The sequence below is a fragment of the Panthera onca genome, chromosome E2 (assembly GCF_046562875.1).
Source record: "Panthera onca isolate mPanOnc1 chromosome E2, mPanOnc1 haplotype 2, whole genome shotgun sequence".
NCBI lineage: Eukaryota > Metazoa > Chordata > Mammalia > Carnivora > Felidae > Panthera > Panthera onca.
This window is the reverse complement of record NC_138353.1, coordinates 8,786,390-8,804,099: the sequence shown is the minus strand read 5'-3', so window position 1 is coordinate 8,804,099 and position 17,710 is coordinate 8,786,390. Positions and strand designations below refer to the sequence as shown.

Genomic DNA, 17,710 nt, shown 5'->3' with positions numbered 1-17,710 from the left:
GAGCATCCGACTTCGGCTCAGGTCATGATCTCGCGGTCCGTGGGTCCGTGAGTTCGAGCCCCGCGTCGGGCTCTGCGCTGACAGCTCAGAGCCTGGAGCCTGTTTCGGATTCTGTGTCTCCCTCTCTCTCTCACCCTCCCCCATTCATGCTCTGTCTCTCTCTGTCTCAAAAATAAATAAACATTTTAAAAAAATAATAAATAGGGGCGCCTGGATGGCGCAGTCGGTTAAGCGTCCGACTTCAGCCAGGTCACGATCTCGCGGTCCGTGAGTTCGAGCCCCGCGTCAGGCTCTGGGCTGATGGCTCGGAGCCTGGAGCCTGTTTCCGATTCTGTGTCTCCCTCTCTCTCTGCCCCTCCCCCGTTCATGCTCTGTCTCTCTCTGTCCCAAAAATAAATAAAAAACGTTGAAAAAAAAAAACATTAGAAAAAAAAAAATAAATAAATAAATAAATAAATAAATAAATAAATGCCTGGTGGCCACAGCTCCCTCAGGAAAGGAGAGCCCAAAAGACAGAGAGAACACAGATCTGCAAGAATTTGCTGGGCTCCCCCAAGAGAGCGGAAGCTGCGAACAGCTCTCTCTCCAGGCTCTCAAGGCGAGGAGTTGAAGAGAGGCTGTGGGAACCATCCAGGCCTGGAGAGTCCTGGTCCTGTCGCCTCCCACCCAGGGGTCAGGGAGGCAGGAGATGAAACTGAGGACCGAGGTGAGCCCCATATGTTCCCTATGACCCAAACTTTGTTCCCAGCGACCGAGACAAATAGGCGTGAAATCCACATCTGGGACCCACCTCCGGCCTGGCCATTCCCTCTGCCTCCGGGCAGCGAGCCCAGTCTGTCTGTGTGCTATCGTGGAGGCCACACAGGTGGCTTCCAGAACTCAAAGGAGCCTCCTGCCCACCTCACCATTGCTGATGGCTTCCTAGAAGAGTAGACTCCTGCAGTATCTAAGAGACCGAGTAAAAATTTGCCCAGCAGAGAAGAGGAAAAGAGAACCTCTTTCCTTTTAGAGGAAGAGGCAAGAGTTGGTGCAAAGTTCTCGAAGCCAGAGGGCCTGGTGTGGTTAGACCGGAGAGATTAGGCTGGGGATTGGCGGTAGTCAAGGCATATGAGGCCTCTAAGGCCAGGCTGAGGGCCTGTGTGTTTTTTTCCGTGGGGCCCTGGGGAGCCCTGGGAGGTCTATGAGCTAAAGAAAGGGGAGAGCCAGTCCTCTAATCACTGAGGTGTTCAGTTCACTGGGAGAGCCCAGAGAGGGCTGTGAACCTAGCCTGGAGATCAGGAAACGTGTCTTAGAGAAAGTGATATTTGAGATAGGCCTTGAAGGACAGATGAAGGATTTGGTCACAACAAGAAAGGCTGAGGGTCGGACACTCTGTCCAGGGGTGCTGGGCATCAGTGGGACCTCTGTGACTAGGGCAGAGGCAGGGTGAGGTCTGGGATCCGTAAAGGGTAGGCCGGACGCAGAGGGAGAGCCAAGAGAGGGAGGCCAGCAGGGAGAGGAGGAGTTTGGACCTGGGCCTCAATTATGGGGACAGACAAAGGGGAAAATGTCACCTAAACCTGGAAGACTTCCTCTCTCTCTCTTTTTTTAAAGTTTATGTATTTATTTTGAAAGAGAGAGAAAGAGAGCAGGAGGGACAGTGAGAGAGAGAGAGAGAGAGAGAGAGAGAATCTCAAGGTGGCTCTGCACTGTCAGCATGGAGCCCGATGTGGGGCTCAAACTCAGGAACCGTGAGACCATGACCTGAGCCGAAATCAAGAAGCCAGGAGGCCCTGTAAGCCTTCCTCTCTCTCTTTTTTTTAAATTTATTTATTTTTGAGAGACAGAGAGAGATAGAGCTCGAGTGGGGGAGGGACAGAGGGCAAGAGGGAAACACAGAATCCGAAGCAGGCTCCAGGCTCCGAGCTGTCAGCCCAGAGCCCGATGCCGGGCTCGAACCCATGAACCATGAGATCATGACCTGAGCCGAAGTCGGGTGCTCAATAGACTGAGTCACCCAGGCGCCCGCGGAAGCCTTCCTTTTAGTCCCCCCTCCCCTACACAAAAATGTTTTCTCCACCATTTCTCACTGCCACTGTCTCTATTTTGACTCCATTTCTTCATTTATTCCTTCATTCAACATACTCTCTTGAGGTCTCCCTGGGAAATACTGGGATGGAGACCTGAGTCAGACCCAGGACTTGCCCTGCAGGGGGAGGGTGTTGTAGGGGAGAGACCTACATACAGTCACATCGGTGTGATGTGTGATAATGGAGACAGCTTGGGGCTTCCCCTGTTAGATCAGAGAAGGCTTCCTGGAGGAGGTGAGGCCCTTGCTGGACCTTGCAGGAAACCCAAGTGTCTCCCAAGCAGATAGGAGGGAGCCAGAGTCTCAAGGGGAGAGACATGGGAAGTATGGTCTCATTCAATCATGTTCGATTTCTCTCCTGAGGAACAGCCCCATGTGCCCTGTGTGGGGCAATGCTGGGGACCCAGAGATGGGTCAGGCCTGGGCCCTTGAGAGAGGACACACAGGAGACAGTCCCTCCTCTAATGGGATCTGTGCTCTAACGGAGGAAGCACAGGGCATTAGGGATGTGCTCAGTAGGCACTGACCCAGCCTGGGGCATCAGGGAGGGCTTCCCGGAGGAGGAGAGCCAACTCTTCGGTAGAGCCTACTCTTCCTGACGTGTCAGGAAGTGAAGTGTCTTGTCTGTCTCTCCCTCCACGTATCTCTGGCTCCGTCATTGCCTGTCTCCGAAAAGTTCCAAGACTTTCTCAGTATTTCTCCCCACCCGTGAGGTCGGCTGCCATAACCAATGACCACAAACCGTGTGACTGAAAACAACAGAAATTTATTCTCTCACAGCTCCGGAGGCCCGGAGGCCCAAATCAAGGTGTCGACAGGGCCATGGTCCCTCTGAAGGCTCCAGGAGAGGATCCTTCCTCGCATCTCCCAGCTTCTGGTGGCTCCTGGCATTTCTTGGCTTGTGGCCACATCACTCCAATCTGGATCTCCCTCTGCCTTTCTCTCATAAGGACACTTGTCATTGGATTTAGGGTCCAGGCAGATAATGCAGGAGGATCTCAAGGTCATTAACTTAGTCACAGCTGCAAAAACCTTTTGGCCAAATTAGGTCCCATTCACAGGTTTGAGGCACCTTCCTTTCTTCCTTCCTTTCTTTCTTTCTTTCTTTCTTTCTTTCTTTCTTTCTTTCTCTTTCTTTCTTTCTTTCTTTCTTTCTTTCTTTCTTTCTTTCTTTCTTTCATGTGTGGGGGGGCACCATCCAACCTACTATATCTTGGATGAGTCGCTTCTCTCTCTCACCAGCCTCAGTGTTTCTATCTGAATAATGGGGCTAATTTTTTTATATTATTATTAAAGCATGGGGACAGGACCCAAGGGCAGGAAGAGCTCTATAATGGGGCTAATTTTAACCCCACCTCATGGGGCAGCTTTGAGGCTTGAAATAAAGCCTACAGGGTGCATGGCATGGCCTGGTGTCTAGAAAACTCCAGTCAGGGCGGCTTTTCTCCATCAGATTTGGGTCCCTCTTCCACTCTTCCTGACGCTTTCCCCACTTTTCTGCATCTATGCCTCCATTGTGTTTCCTCCATTCCTCTTTTTTCTTTTTAAGTTTATTTATTCATTTTGAGAGGGGGGAGGGCAGAGAGTGGAGAGAAAGAGAATCCCAAGCGGGCTCCGCACTGACAGTGCAGAGCCCGACACAGGGCTCGAACCCACCAACCACAAGATCGTGACCTGAGCTGAAATCCAGAGTCGGATGTTTAACCGACTGAGCCACCCAGGCGCCCCTCCCCCCCCTCTCGTCTTTGTTTTCCTCCTCTGCTCATCCACTTCCTAAGTGGAGAACTCTGGGCAAGTCACTGATGGCTTCTGACCCTTGGTTTCCTCATCTGTAGAATGGGACCACAGCCTCTACCCCATTGGGCGGCTGGGGATTACATGAGTGAGTTCACAGGAAGTCTCAGAACTCTGCCTGGGATGTCGTAGCTGCTTTATGTGCTGGCTGTTATTACTGTAACTTATTATTATTGTTGTTGTTGTTGTTACTGTGTTATCGCCATTGTTTCCTTTGTCTTGCCTCTTTTCCCTGTCTCCATAGCTCCCTCAAGCATCTCTCTCCACGTGTCACTGAGTTTCTGAATATGTGTCTCCTTGACCTCAAAGCCTCACGGGGCTTTCAGGGTCCATCTCTCCCCGTTGTTCTGTCTCCCTCTTCTTCTCCCTCTTCTCTCTCGTGGATTCTCTGATGCTTCGAGAGGAGGGGCCTAATCTCTTAGGCTTAGTGAGACTTAGCGACTCACTTCTGAGGGACAGAAGAAAACAGAAGTGATGGTGTGTGGTTTTGGAGATTAGGTCATAGAAGACCTCTCTCTCTCTCTCTCTCTCTCTCTCTCTCTCTCTCACACACACACACACACACACACACACACACAATCACTCACTCTGGGGAAGCCAGAAGTCACATTGTGAGGCCCACTGGTGAGGAGCCCAGGCCCTCCCGGCAACCGCCGTGTAGGAGAGCTTGGAAGTGATTCTCCAGCCCCAGTCGACCCTTCAGATGACGGCACCCTGGCCCATAGCCTAACTGGACCCTCATGAGAGGCCCTGAGCCGGACCACCCAGCTAAGCCACTCCCAAACCCTAACCCCTCAGAAACGGTGAGACAACAGATGTTTGCTGCTTTAAGCCACTGAGTTTGGGGGAGATTTGTTCCCCCCATATCCATTGTGGCAATGGATAAGTCATACATGCCTTTCTTTCTCGCGTTTTCTCTTCGTTTCTGACTCTCTTTGGGCGTCCCTGTCCCCTCCATCTCTAGGTCCTTGGAATGTCCGTTCCCAATTCTCTATCCGAATGTCTGTCTTTCTGCCTCGACTCTCTCCCTTGACGTCCCCGTTGGTCTGTTTCTGGGTCTCTCTCCCTCCGTTTGGGCCCCTGGGTCTCTGCCATCTGGTCCTTTCTGGCTCTCTCTCTTTCCCTGCAGTGTTTCTACTCAGGTGCCTGTGTGTGTGTCTGCCTCTTTCTCTGTGTTTCTCTGTCTCTCTCTTTAGTGTTGGCTGTGTCACTCTGGATCTCTTTTCTATTTCTGTCTCCCCCCCCCTCTGGCCTTGCCTGGCGACTCTTTCTGGCATCTCCGACCTGCTGGGTGGATGGGGCTCTCTGTTGCTATAGCTAAGTGTGTATCCGTGTTTCTTGCTCTGTCTCCATCAGTATCTCTCTCTCTCTCTCTGTATCCCTTTCCGCGTCTTTCTACCTGGATCTCTCTCTCAGCGTGTGTCTCTGTCTCTCTCGCCCTCCCTCCTGGCCTCCCCATCTCCAGCCGGCGGTCTCCCCCGGCCCTGGAGCCCCGAGTCCATCTCGGGCTCCCTTTCCCTTCCCAAGCCTCGGCAGTTCCCCGACCTCACCTCCGGCTCTCTCGCCTCCGCCTCCCCTGCTCCTCCTCCCGGCTCTCGGTCCCTCTCCAGGTCTCTGCCTCCCCCTCCTGGTCAGCCGCCCGCACCGCACCCCGATCTCCCAGGGGATCCCTCAGCCCGGTTAAGGCAGCCCCCAGCCGAGGCCGAGCGGGGCGGGGGGGCGGGGGCTGCAGGCGCCGGTGCGGGCTCCAACCCGGGTCCCCGCGAGCCGGGGGACCTCGGATCCTCCGGCGCCAGCGGGACCATAGCACCGAGACTTCGGAGGACTGTCAGCGCCACCTTAAGCTCCCCCCCTTCCCCCTTCTGCGGAGGATGGGAACTGCCAGCTCCGGGCCCTAGGTGTCCTGGCCAACCCCCCCCCCCCCGCCCCGCCCCCATGGCCCCGGCACAGTTGCAAGCTGGGGATCGGCCCCCAGCGATCCCTCCATCCTGCCCCTTGGGCATCCCCCCTACACCAGGCCGAGGAGTGTTCGCTGCTGTGAGATCACCCGCCCCCCCAGCAACAACGACAAAAAAATTAAATAACACCCAGAGAGAGAAGAGAGGGAGGGGGAGGAGGGAGCGGGGACGAGGGAAGAGAGAGACGGAGAAGAAACAGGAGAGGCAGGAGAGGAGGAGGTGGGGAGGCAGGGAGAGAGAGAAGCTGGAGACGGAGAGAGACCGGGAGGAGGAAAGAGAAGCAGGATGGAGATATGGGGTTAGGTGGCTGGGGGGAGGGGGGGGAGCTGGAAGAAGACAGAGCGAAGAGGGGGGGTTGTGGATTAGAAACCAGGAGGTAACCCCGGGGAGAAGCAGGAGGCAGAGAGAGGAATAGGAAGATCAGGAGGTAGAGGGAGGCTGGAGGGTTGGGGAAAAGAGAGAGAAGGAGGAGAGGAAGGGAGAGCAGGGAGAGGAGGCGGGAGGGGATTTGGGGGGTCTCGGTCCTCCCCACCACCGCCTCGGTGTTTGGGGAACCGGTCTCCCTGTGGGGAGGAGAGGCAGGCTGGCAGTCCTGGAGGGACTGGGTCCCACAAAGAGGGGCCAGAGGAGCTGAGAGAGGGGGCCGGGACATTGGGAAGGGGTCGTTCAGAGGCCTCCCGGGAATGGGGCTTGCAGCTCGACTGAGCGCCCCTCGAGCGCTGGTACTCTGGGCCGCACTGGGGGCAGCAGGTAAGGCCCAGGGAGGGGGGGTTGGGGCAGGAGCCCCTGAGCAGGGGGGGGGGGGTGCCCAGGAGAGGGGCTCAGGCTGCTCTCTCCGCAGCTCACATCGGACCTGCACCGGATCCGGAAGACTGGTGGAGCTACAAGGATAATCTCCAGGGAAACTTCGTGCCAGGTGCAGCCAGGGCGGGGACCCGGGAGTCCGGGCTGCCGGGTGCCTCCTCCCTCGGACCCAGGAGCCCTCTCCTCACGGGACCCGCGAGTCCCAGCCCCTCCCTCCCTCCCTCAGGAGTTGGGCCCAGCCTCTGAACCCGGGAGCTCACCATGGGACATTATATATGTGCATTTCAAGTAGTGAGTGGGAGTGAGTGGAAGGAAGGAGTGTGGGGGTGGAAAACAGCGCGTGTCCCTTTGCCAGGAAAGAGGCAGGTAGGTCCTGGCTGTTCCTGGGAACCAGTGGGGCGCCGGCCGGTTCCCCTGCCTTGGCCAGCCCTGTCTTGCAACTCCTCTCCCCGATACATTCATCATCCAGCTGCGGGACACGGGAGACTGAAAGAACTACGACTCCCATGGGCGCCTGGGCGGGCCGGCAGTGGATGGGCAGGCTGGCTGCCCTCAGGCCTGCTGGGAGTTGTAGTTCCTTCCCCCAATGGCTTCATGACTTCAGATCGGTTTCATCCAGGAGGGTGCTAGATGGTCTTAGGAAACTCCTCCAAGATTCTTCTGGGACCCAGGATTCTGGATCCCAGCCCCCTCCTCCCTCAGACCCAGGAGTCGCCGTCTCCTGCCCTTCCTCTCCTGGGATCCGGGAGTCCAGACCACATCCTTGTGGGCAGATCCCAGCATTGGGATCCAGTCCCTATTTCTGACTCCTTTCCCTCCCTGCCCCATCCCTGCTTCCAGGGCCTCCCTTCTGGGGCCTGGTGAATGCCGCCTGGAGTCTGTGTGCTGTGGGGAAGCGGCAAAGCCCCGTGGACGTGGAGCTGAAGAGGGTCCTTTATGACCCCTTTCTGCCCCCACTGAGACTCAGCACTGGGGGAGAGAAGGTAAGGGGCCTGGTGGGAGGGGTTACCCGATCCCCTGGGGGTGGGCACGAGTGGGGGTGGGTCTCTGAGGTGGAAATCTAGCCTGGGGTAAGGAGGGGCACACACTGGGTGGAAAGGAGGCTCCTTCCGCTCGAAAGTGGATCACCTGTTCCCCCCTCCCCAAACATGGCTCGCTAGTTTTTCCACATCTGTAAAAGCAATTGTAAAACAAACCGCTCTCGGTGCTAGGCCCCGTTTTAAAAGCTTGATAATAAGTCTTCTAATCCTCAGAAACCACACCATGAAACAGGTGCTATCATTGTCCCTATTTTATGGATGCAGACACTGAGGCACAGAGAGATTGGGTTACTTGTCTGAGGTCACACAGCTAGAGTGCCATCCCTGGGATCCAAACCCAGGCGGTGTGGTCCTAGCCTCCACGTTCTTGCCCACTTTGCAGTGCCATTTCTTTTCTTTTCTTTTTTTTTAATGTTTATTCACTTTTGAGGGAGAGCGAGCGAGCATGAGCGAGGGACAGGCAGAGAGAGAGAGAAAGACAGAAAACCTGCAGCGGGCTCCAACGTGGGGCTTGAACCCACAAACCAAAGATCATGACCTGAGCCTAGCTCTGTGTGTGTGTGTGTGTGTGTGTGTGTGTGTGTGTGTGTTTTCTATTATTTAAATAAAAATACAAAACATCCCGTCATTGTCCACAAGGTCCTGTACCATCTGGCTCCTATCTCCTCTCCTTTGCTCACCAAGCTCTGGTCCCACTGGCCTCCTTGCTGTCATGGAAACAGGCTACCTTAGGGCCTTTGCACTTGCTGTTTCCTCTTCCTGGAATGCCCTTCGCTCTGCTCTTTGCAACTAATTCCTACTTATCTTTTAGGTCTCCACTCAAATGTCACTTTCTTGTGATGGCCTTTCCTCATCCCACCCTACCCCACCCCCGATCTAGGCTGGGTTTCCCATTACACCTTCTGAGAGCTTTCAGTTCTTTACTGCATGAGCATAAGATGTAACTCATTAAGCATTTACTTATGTGATTCCTTATTTATTGTGTCTGCTCCCTTAGCATGCAAGTTCCATAAGGCCCAGGGTTTTTGTCTACTTGTTTTGCTCTCCTCCTGGCGTCCATGGCACATAGTAGCAGCTCAATAAATATTTGTTAGTGAAATAAATCCAGCGATCGTGAGCACCTGCCACGGACCAGAACAGAGCCTGGCAAAGTCACTGGTGTTGAAACTATGCTGAATGATTAAATGACTGTCGGAAGCAGGAAATGTAGGAGTGGAATGCGGGAGCGAAAAGATCTCTCTTCGTCCCTGTGATGGCTCCCACCTCATTCCACCTCTCCCGCAGCTCCGGGGAACCCTCTACAACACCGGCCGCCATGTCTCCTTCCTGCCTGCACCCCGGCCCGTGGTCAACGTGTCTGGGGGGCCCCTCCTCTATAGCCACCGACTCAGTGAACTGCGATTGCTGTTTGGAGCGCGGGATGGAGCCGGCTCCGAACACCAGATCAACCACCAGGGGTTCTCTGCGGAGGTGGTGGCCACTGACCTCTGACCCTTGACCTTCGCCCCAAGTTGACCCAATTGCTCCCCACCTTACCTTTCTTTTGAGGCCTCACCCCATCCTCTTTCATAGAACAGCCCCCCGAGCACTAAGCTTTAACCTGACCTGAGACCCCAAGGGCCCAGAGCTGTACCCGTTCTCTCCTCCCCTTCTGCTGGGGGACCCCCACTCTGTGCTTCCCTCCCAGGTGCAGCTCATCCACTTCAACCAAGAACTCTATGGGAACCTGAGCGCCGCCTCCCGGGGCCCCAATGGCCTGGCCATTCTCAGCCTCTTTGTCAATGTGAGCCCAGGCAAGAGTCTGAGGGAAGGTGGGGTCTGAGCCAGAAGGAGGCTGGGAGGCCCAGGCTCCCGCGTCCTGGGGAAGGAAGGGATTGGGGGCTCGGGCTTCTGGATTCCTACCTCCTCACCTCGTACCCCCACACAGGTGGCCGGCAGCTCAAACCCCTTCCTCAGCCGCCTCCTTAACCGTGACACCATCACCCGCATCTCCTACAAGAGTAAGTCCCTGGTGCGTTGGTGGGGGACTGGGGGAGCAGTGTGTGCACAGGACGGGAGCTCAAGAAGGGCACTCCTCTTCACTCTCGCCCGGTTTTCCCGCAGATGATGCCTACTTTCTTCAAGACCTGAGCCTGGAGCTCCTGTTCCCCGAATCCTTTGGCTTCATCACCTATCAGGGCTCTCTCAGCACCCCGCCCTGCTCGGAGACTGTCACCTGGATCCTCATCGACCGGGCCCTCAATATTACCTCCCTCCAGGTGACCCAGTGTGCCCTGCAGCCCCTTTGGCCTGGCTAACCCATTCCCTGGCCTGGGCATCCTTCCTTGGCCTCACCTACTCTCCTCCCTTCTTCCTTGTCCGACTGTTGGGAGGGTCAGACAACCTTTGGGGGTGGGCTGGGGCTGAGCAAAGCCCCGCCCCCCCGCCCGAGGGGCGGAGCTTCCCCTGAGACCATTCACCCGGACCGTTCCTTATTCACTCTCAGTTTCCCACCCCCTCCCACGGCAGATGCACTCCCTGAGACTCCTGAGCCAGAATCCTCCGTCCCAGATCTTCCAGAGCCTCAGCGGTAACGGCCGGCCCCTGCAGCCCTTGGCCCACAGGGCCTTGAGGGGCAACAGGGACCCCCGGCACCCCGAGAGGCGCTGCCGAGGCCCCAACTACCGCCTGCATGGTATGGTCCAGTCTGCACCCCCCTCCCCCGCACGTCTTGGTCTAACCCGCCTATGTGTTTCCCACCCCCCACCCCCGGCCTTGTTTTCCCAAAGTGATACAGTCCTACCCACCCCTCTGCCGTTTCTATTTGGTCCAGCCTCCTGAGCTCGCGCTCGCTTTCTCCCTTCTACGTGTGTGTCAACATGGTACAATCCACCTCCACGCCACAGACCGTTGCTGGTCCGTGATTTGTCTTTTCCTCTTCACCGCTTGCAATCTGCAACTTGTATATAACCCGAACCCGAGCCACCTGGCTTCCCTGTGGTACGATTAACTACTGGGCCGTGGTTCCTATTGCTATGGCTTTCCACAATGGTACAGCCCGGATCCCTTCCCTGTTTCCATGTGGTACAATCGCATCGTGTTCCATAATCTGACACACACCCCCTTCCTGGAAATCAACATGGTACACTCCCCTTCCCTTTCTGCTGCCTCCCTGTGGCTCAGCCCTGCGATCTAAAGGCCACCTCTCCGGCTTCTCCACATGGTTTGGCCCAGACCCACCCCCCCCCCACCCCCGCCCATGAATACCTTCACATAGTTGAGTCTGATGCTGAAACTGGACATCCCTATTCCACCCTCCTGCTGCCTCCTGCTGGTTCAACCCAGTGCCGGTCCAGAATCTGCCCGTTTTCCCCAGCTTGTCGACCTGGTACATTCCGGGTTCCCCCTTCGCAGCCTCCCTGTGGTTAGAGCCCTACGTGGCCCAGCCCCCGCCCCTCTGCAGGGTCCAGCCTGTGGTGCCCTAAACTAACTCTCCCCCACCGGTGTCGTCTGTCTTACAGTGGATGGTGCCCCCCATGGTCGCTGAGACTCCCCATCGAGGACTGCGCCTGTGCTTTCCAAGTCTCCCCACTCGGGGAGGGGAGTCACCCCCAAAACAAAGCTATTAAAGGGACAGAATACTTCCTGTTTCTTAGTGGTCTGATTCTAGGCGCGGCGGGGAAACATTTGGGTATTGGAGAACAGCAGCCTTCTTCTAGAAACCAATCTCCCTCTTCCTAAACCGCACCACTCGGTTTTTTGGCTTCCTGTTTCCCCAAACCGTCATTTAGATTAGCGGCTCCTTTAAGTGGCGCCTCTTTCATTCCCCCAACTCACCCTCCCCGTCGGGCAGCACGCGCAGAGCCATGTGTTTCCCCCTCCCGCCTGCCTCATTGGCCCGAACTGGGTCACGGTCCCGCCCCCAGTGCCGTCTCCCATTGGGCAAATGTAGGTCAGGGTCCCGCCTCCCACCTAAAGGCACAGCAACTTCCCGCACTTAGCCCCTCACGCGCCCTCCCGGGCCTTGGCGGATGCTGGGGTCCCATTGGCCGCGCGTCTCGAGGGGTCAAGACGGGATTGGCCCGTGCGTTCAGCCGGAGGGAGGCACGCGGCTGGGGTGCTTGGCCCGAGAGGCAGGCGGGGGCCGAGGGGAGGGGTGTGCGCTGTGGCGTCGGGTGTTTTGGTTTGGCTTTTTTTTTTTTTTTTTTTTCCGCGAAAGAAGTTTGCGTTGGCCACGCCTCAAGGCGGCCGCCTCCTCTTGCCCCCTCCCCCGCCCCTCCGCGCACACCTCTTGGTGCAGATTGCAAAGCGCCTTCCGCTGAGAGAGCTGCAGATTTTGCAAGAGCCTAGCTCGCCCACCTTGCTGGAGCGCCTTGTGTCCCCCTGAACTCCGGGTTGCAAAGAGCCGGTTGCCTGATTTGACCACCCCCTCACCCGGACTGCATGGTCTCCTGGGACCCTCTTGAGTTGCACGTTTCTGCACTGAGGACTGCGAATCCCCGTCACTCCTAGGATTTGCAGTGTTCTGGATACTGGAGGCTTGCAGGCTACGCTCGCCCGCTCCTGGGCAGGCACTCGCCCGAACCACAGGAGTGTGCCGCTGACTGGCAGGCCAGCTCTTCGCCTCTCCATGAGCCCGTGAGCTTACGGGCAGGTGCCCGGTGATGGCGCGGCCCGTGAGCGACAGGACCCCGGCCCCACTGCTGCTGGGCGGCCCAGCCGGGGCCCCCCCTGGCGGGGGAGCGCTGCTTGGGCTGCGGAGCCTTCTGCAGGGGACCAGCAAGCCCAAAGAGCCATCCAGCTGTGAGTTCTAGCCCCCGCCTATCCCAACTCGGACACCCAACTCCCTTAGGGATTCAAATGCTGGGCGGGGGGGGGGGGGGGGGACTACCTCCTATCGTGCCGAGAGTCCATTCTCAACCTTCATCTACACAGTTACTAGGGTGTTTAGGACCCTAGATCCCTCGGCACCTAGGATCCAAAAGTACCTGCTTAAAGCCCATCCACCAGGAGGACCCAGGAGTCCCCGTGTCCTCTTCCCGGAGGACCCAAGAGTCTAGGCCCCAGCCCCCCGCTTCCTCTGGGTTGTGAGAGTCCGGACCCCTGGGGTCCAGGAAAGAGGGAGGGGGTGTGTCGGATGCTCACACGGTATTGACACGGGCTTGGGCGGGGCCTCCTGGGGTCACATGGAGTCTGGGGATGAGGAATGTGCCCCAGGAACAGAGCCCCTTCCTGCCCCTTACAGAGTGTGGGGGTGGGGAGAAGCGGCTACAGTGAGCAGGGGGGTAGGTTACAGAGAAATTACAGAGCCGTCATTTTTTTTTTCTCTCACCTGCCCACCCCTCCACCTGCCTCTTTTTGAACTTCGGTCCTCCTTCCGTGGCTCTGTACCTTCCCTGGTCTCTATCTTACCCCTCTCTGGGTCTCTATCCTCCCCCCCCCCCCCTTTCTGAGTCTCTCTCCCTCTCTCGGTCTCTGCCTCCCTCTCTGTCTCTGCCGCCCCCGTCTGTGCCTTCTCTCTCTGGGTCTCTTTCGCTCTCTTGAGTCTCTGTTGCTTTCTCTCTGGGTCCTTGCCTTCCCTCTCTGATCTCTCCCTCTCCCCCGTCTCCCTCCTCTTTCTCTGGATCTCCGCCGTGTGGGTCTCAATCCCCCCCATTCTTCCTGTCTTTCTGTGTCGGGGTCTCTCCTCCGTCTCTTCCTTCCCACCCCACCCGGTCTTTTTCCCCGCCCGCAGGTCTCCTGAAGGAAAAGGAGCGCAAGGCGGCTCCGCCGGCATCCACGGTCCCCGGGCCGGGCCTGGAGACGGCGGGCCCGGCGGATGCCCCAGCTGGGGCGGTGGTGGGCGGCGGATCCCCGCGGGGGCGCCCGGGGGCCGCGCCTGGCCCGGGTCTGTTGGCGCCGCTGCTGTGGGAGCGGACGCTGCCGTTCGGCGACGTGGAGTACGTGGACCTGGACGCCTTCTTGCTGGAGCACGGGCTCCCGCCCAGTCCGCCGCCCCCCGGCGGCCCATCACCGGCGCCCTCGCCCGTGCGCACGCCCGCACCCTCCCCGGGGCCCGGCTCCTGCGGCTCAGCTTCCCCTCGTTCCTCGCCGGGGCACGCCCCCACCCGGGCTGCCCTCGGGGCCGCGGGCGGCCACCGCGCAGGTGCGACGGCGGGGGCGGGACAGGGCCCCGGCTGGGCGGGGCTTGGACTTCGGGGGCGGGGCTGCGACCCGGGGATGCGACGGTGGGGCTGGGGTTGTGCGCCCAAATTCTGGGTCCTTCTAGGCGAGAGATGTTTGGAGAGAAGTCCGGATTCTGTGTCCCTTAATGCATCAGGGTACTGGGTCTCCTGGATCCATTGGAGATAAGGGACTTGGGACCCCAAATTCCAGGAAGTATGTCCAGTAGGGAGGTAGTGTGGATTTTTCGCTGGGACGGGGGGACCGAGGGTCCGGATACTCGAGGAGCCGGGACTGGGATCCCAGAACACCGGAATTATTTACTGGGGAGTGAACTGCACTCCAGAATCCGGGCCCAGAATCGGTGGAGTGTGGAAGGACCATAACTCGTAGGTCCTCTACAAGGGAGAAAGCAAGGTCTGGGCACAGACTTCTGTTTCACCATGATGGAAGGGACTGTCTGCCCTGGTTCCTGAGTCCACCAGTGGAGAAGGGCTAGCACCCCGGATCCTCTAGAGGAGAGAAGGTCGGGGATCTTCATTCTAGATCTTCCACTGAGGCGAGGACCGAGCCTCCTATGTCCAGGGAGAGGAGGGGCCGAGGATCCCAGAATCCTAGTGTGTATCCCAGTGGCGAGGGAGAAGGAGGTCGGGGGGGCCGTTTCTCAGTGTGTTCCCCAGAGTGCAGGAATGCCTGGATCTTTGGAGGTTGAGAGGTTCGAGCTAAGAAACCCCAAAGAGCCAAAGGAAAAGTGTGCTCTCTCGGGCACTGGGGGGGTCCAGGGGCGGTCTGCAGGTTGAGGATTCCCGGACACACCTGCCCCTGGCCGGACCTCCGGGCGGAACCAGGGCCCTCCCCTTCCCAGCCGCACATTCCCGCGCCACGTGAGTCCTCTCCTCTCTCCTCCATAGTCTTGACTTCGCGCACGCGCGGTCACGCGGAGGGGGCGGGGCCTGGGGAACTAGAGGGCGCCCGTGGCTGCAGGGGGGGCGGGGCGGGAAAGCAGGCGCCCGCACGTGACTGGCCCTGAACCTGTGTCCTCAGCTGGCCCCGGCTTGGTCGCTCTTAAAGGCACAGGCCGCCCCTCTCCCCTCTCTTGAACCGACCTCCAAAAACCTGTCATTTCCGCTTTTCATCCCTAACCCTTCGAAGCCAGCAGCTCTTAAGAAGCTTACCTGAAGCCTTTTCAGTGCATTGGATTTGTTTTTCTTGAGCAGCCCCCCGGGGGGGCTAGGCTTTGGTCAGGGATTCAGTAAGCAGGATTCGGGCTAGACTATGGGAAGGAAGCTGACGCTGCCAATCCGAGGGCCAGAGGTGTTAGAAGCAATAGACCAGACTCGTGTTATTTAGGGTAAGTCAGTTATAATTGGGCTCATTTCTGTGTTTGTAAAAGCGGAGTCGGTTCCAAGATTTCTAAGCTACAAGGTAGCTTAGGGACCCTTCGTAGTTTATATTAGAGAGGTTGATCTCAGGCAGGCTTTACGGTAGGCCTCATAAGGGCCTTCCTCGGGGTGGAAAAGATACCTGAGCAGGGGGTAGCCTCTGCGGGTACCAAATATATACACACTCAGGTGGCACATTCTGTTTCCCCAAGGCCTGACCTCTCGGGACACACCCAGCCCTGTGGACCCAGACACCGTGGAGGTGCTGATGACATTTGAACCCGACCCAGCAGATTTAGCCCTGTCGAGCATTCCTGGCCACGAGACCTTTGACCCTCGGAGACATCGCTTCTCAGAGGAGGAACTTAAGCCCCAGCCCATCATGAAGAAGGCTCGGAAGATCCAGGTGCCAGAGGAGCAGAAGGTGAGCACTGCGAGATGTAGGATGTAGGCATGGCCTTTACAGGCCCTACGGCCAGGGATGGCCCTTTCCTCCCAGTCAGGCCTGGGCTTCTCATTGGGGTTAGCTCTCAAGGTTCCCTTAACCTACAGCCAAGGATCAGTCAGTCGTGCGAAGCCGTGGGGTGCGACGCGGCTGAGGTTTGGGCTTGAGATTTACAAAGATGGTATTATGGGATGCAGTCTCAATCAGCCTTGCTGGGCCCAGTTGTACAGGCTTGGGGCTTGGACTGGGCCCAGTTACTAAGGACAGCATTCCTTAGCAGCAGGGTATCAGCCTGTTTCTTCTGAGCCGCTAGCCCTGCTGGGGCTGGTCCTCTGGTCTCTGATTTGGGGCATCGTTCAGGGTGCTTGTGTCCGCCTAGGATGCAGACTTTGACAGCCCCTCTGGGCCTTGTTTTCTGGGCCTGGACTGCTCCCTGGTGAGAGACCTCAAGTTCCCATCAGCAGCCAGAACTGCCTTCTGATTTGGGGCAGCGACCGCTTCTTTCCAGTCTTCTCCCTTTGGCCAATTCTGGAGCCTCCCCTAGTTAAGAGGTGTCCTGGCTGCTCACCAGACTTCACCTCACCCTTGTGTAAGACGCGACTGCTCGAAGCACCGAGGATTGGCCTGTAAACCCAGCCTAGACCGGCGGTTTCTCTTGTCATGGGGCCTGGACCGGATTTACCCTAGTGAGCAGGGACGAGGCTTTAATGAAACGGGGATGTGAGGTCATCTTTTGGAGCTCTGGGTGGCCCTTGTTACTAAGGAGTGGTCCTCCTCAACCAAATTCTAGGACCGGAGAACCCTAAGTGTAATGGTGTGGGGAGGCCTCAGGATAGGCCCTTTTGCTAAAGTACAGCCCTTCTGGCAACCAGGACCTGTTGGGAAGAAGGCAGCTCTCTGGCCTCTGTTCAAGGCCAGTAGGTCAGAGACTGGCTACAGTCGTTGGGACCACCTAGACATTACCTTTGTTTGCTGGGGAAACAACAAGGAGGTTGCCTTGACAACCAGGTCCAAAGGCCCCCAGCTCTGGAAAGATTTATGGGACACAGAACCCCATCACTAGGGAGCCTAGGCTTTCCTTAGCAACCAGGATCTGGGCAGGTGATGCATAAAGCAGTGCTTTTTATGGAGAGAAGCCCTCCGACCCTGAAGGTCCTATCCCGTTGCTAGGGAATGAGCATCCTTAGCAACCAGGGACTAACTGGAGGCCCTTTGTTGGGTGAGGAGCAGTGAGGTCTGCTCTGCACAGTGGAAACATGAAACCAAATTGCTTTGAGTGTGGGTGGAACTATCTCACACCTTAGCTGTTGCTAGGGGCTTGCTCTCCTTAGCAACCAGATCCCTGGGTACCCATCCTAGGAGAGACCTGGTAACCTTTAAGCCCCACTGCTGGGCAAGAAACCCCCCAGAGTGTCTCTTAGATGCCCTCTGTCCTTGAAGGCACAAGGAAAGCTGCTACCCCTGGTCCTCAGTGCCTTCTCAAACCCCACCCCCAGGACGAGAAGTATTGGAGCCGGCGGTACAAGAATAACGAGGCAGCCAAGCGGTCCCGAGATGCCCGGCGGCTCAAGGAGAACCAGATATCGGTCCGGGCGGCCTTCCTGGAGAAGGAGAACGCCCTGCTGCGGCAGGAAGTGGTGGCTGTGCGCCAGGAGCTGTCCCACTACCGCGCCGTGCTGTCGCGCTACCAGGCCCAGCACGGAGCCCTGTGAGGCCGTCCCCTACCCTTGCCTGGCGGAGCTCTTCCCCGCCTCGGTCAGACTTGCGCCCCGACGCCCTTTTCCCTCCCCGCCCTGTGGCCCACAGGCCGGCCAGCTGGGTGCCCCAGGGACGTGATGATGCAGATAAATACATTTATATTTTTAAGAAAAAGCGAGCCTCCCCCCTCCCTCGCGGGGGCGGGGAGGGTCCTCTGTGTTGCCCCTGCCACTTCGGGGACCCCATCTTCCCACCGCCTCCGTTAACACACCCTGAATAAATCTTGAGAACCCCAGAGCCAGCTGTTGTGGGGGGAGGAGGCAGCTCCCTGGCCCCAGTTCAAGGCCATCGGGTCACGCTGGCCGCGGTACGTGGGCAGG

General features: G+C 57.7%; 2 protein-coding genes and 1 long non-coding RNA gene across 4 annotated transcripts; 2 read left to right on the top strand and 1 right to left on the bottom strand.

Annotated features, from left to right (window-relative positions):
* Positions 1 to 2,814: 2,814 nt before the first annotated feature.
* LOC132690797 (uncharacterized) lies at positions 2,815 to 5,405 on the bottom strand. Its single transcript, XR_013552737.2, has 2 exons — positions 4,760 to 5,405; positions 2,815 to 4,310 (listed from the first exon to the last, which is right to left on the bottom strand). It is a non-coding gene; the product is annotated as an uncharacterized LOC132690797 (long non-coding RNA).
* A 959-nt stretch (positions 5,406 to 6,364) lies between these two features.
* On the top strand, positions 6,365 to 11,293 carry CA11 (carbonic anhydrase 11 (inactive)). The gene is made up of 9 exons (XM_078439587.2): positions 6,365 to 6,570; positions 6,662 to 6,736; positions 7,465 to 7,607; positions 8,949 to 9,134; positions 9,352 to 9,447; positions 9,592 to 9,664; positions 9,768 to 9,922; positions 10,173 to 10,338; positions 11,165 to 11,293. The coding sequence occupies exons 1-9, from the start codon at positions 6,504 to 6,506 to the stop codon at positions 11,188 to 11,190; spliced, it is 987 nt and encodes a 328-aa protein (XP_078295713.1). The 5' UTR covers positions 6,365 to 6,503; the 3' UTR covers positions 11,191 to 11,293.
* Positions 11,294 to 11,597: 304 nt separating this feature from the next.
* Positions 11,598 to 17,625, top strand: DBP (D-box binding PAR bZIP transcription factor). Of its 2 annotated transcripts, none has more exons than XM_060651647.3 (4): positions 11,598 to 12,446; positions 13,378 to 13,788; positions 15,400 to 15,611; positions 17,129 to 17,625. In XM_060651647.3, exons 1-4 carry the CDS (start codon positions 12,308 to 12,310, stop codon positions 17,342 to 17,344), a joined length of 978 nt encoding a protein of 325 aa, XP_060507630.1. In that variant the 5' UTR covers positions 11,598 to 12,307; the 3' UTR covers positions 17,345 to 17,625. The 2 variants fall into 2 exon arrangements, with proteins under 2 accessions (XP_060507630.1, XP_060507631.1); XM_060651648.3 differs by lacking the exon at positions 11,598 to 12,446 and adding an exon at positions 12,529 to 12,928.
* Positions 17,626 to 17,710: the final 85 nt, after the last annotated feature.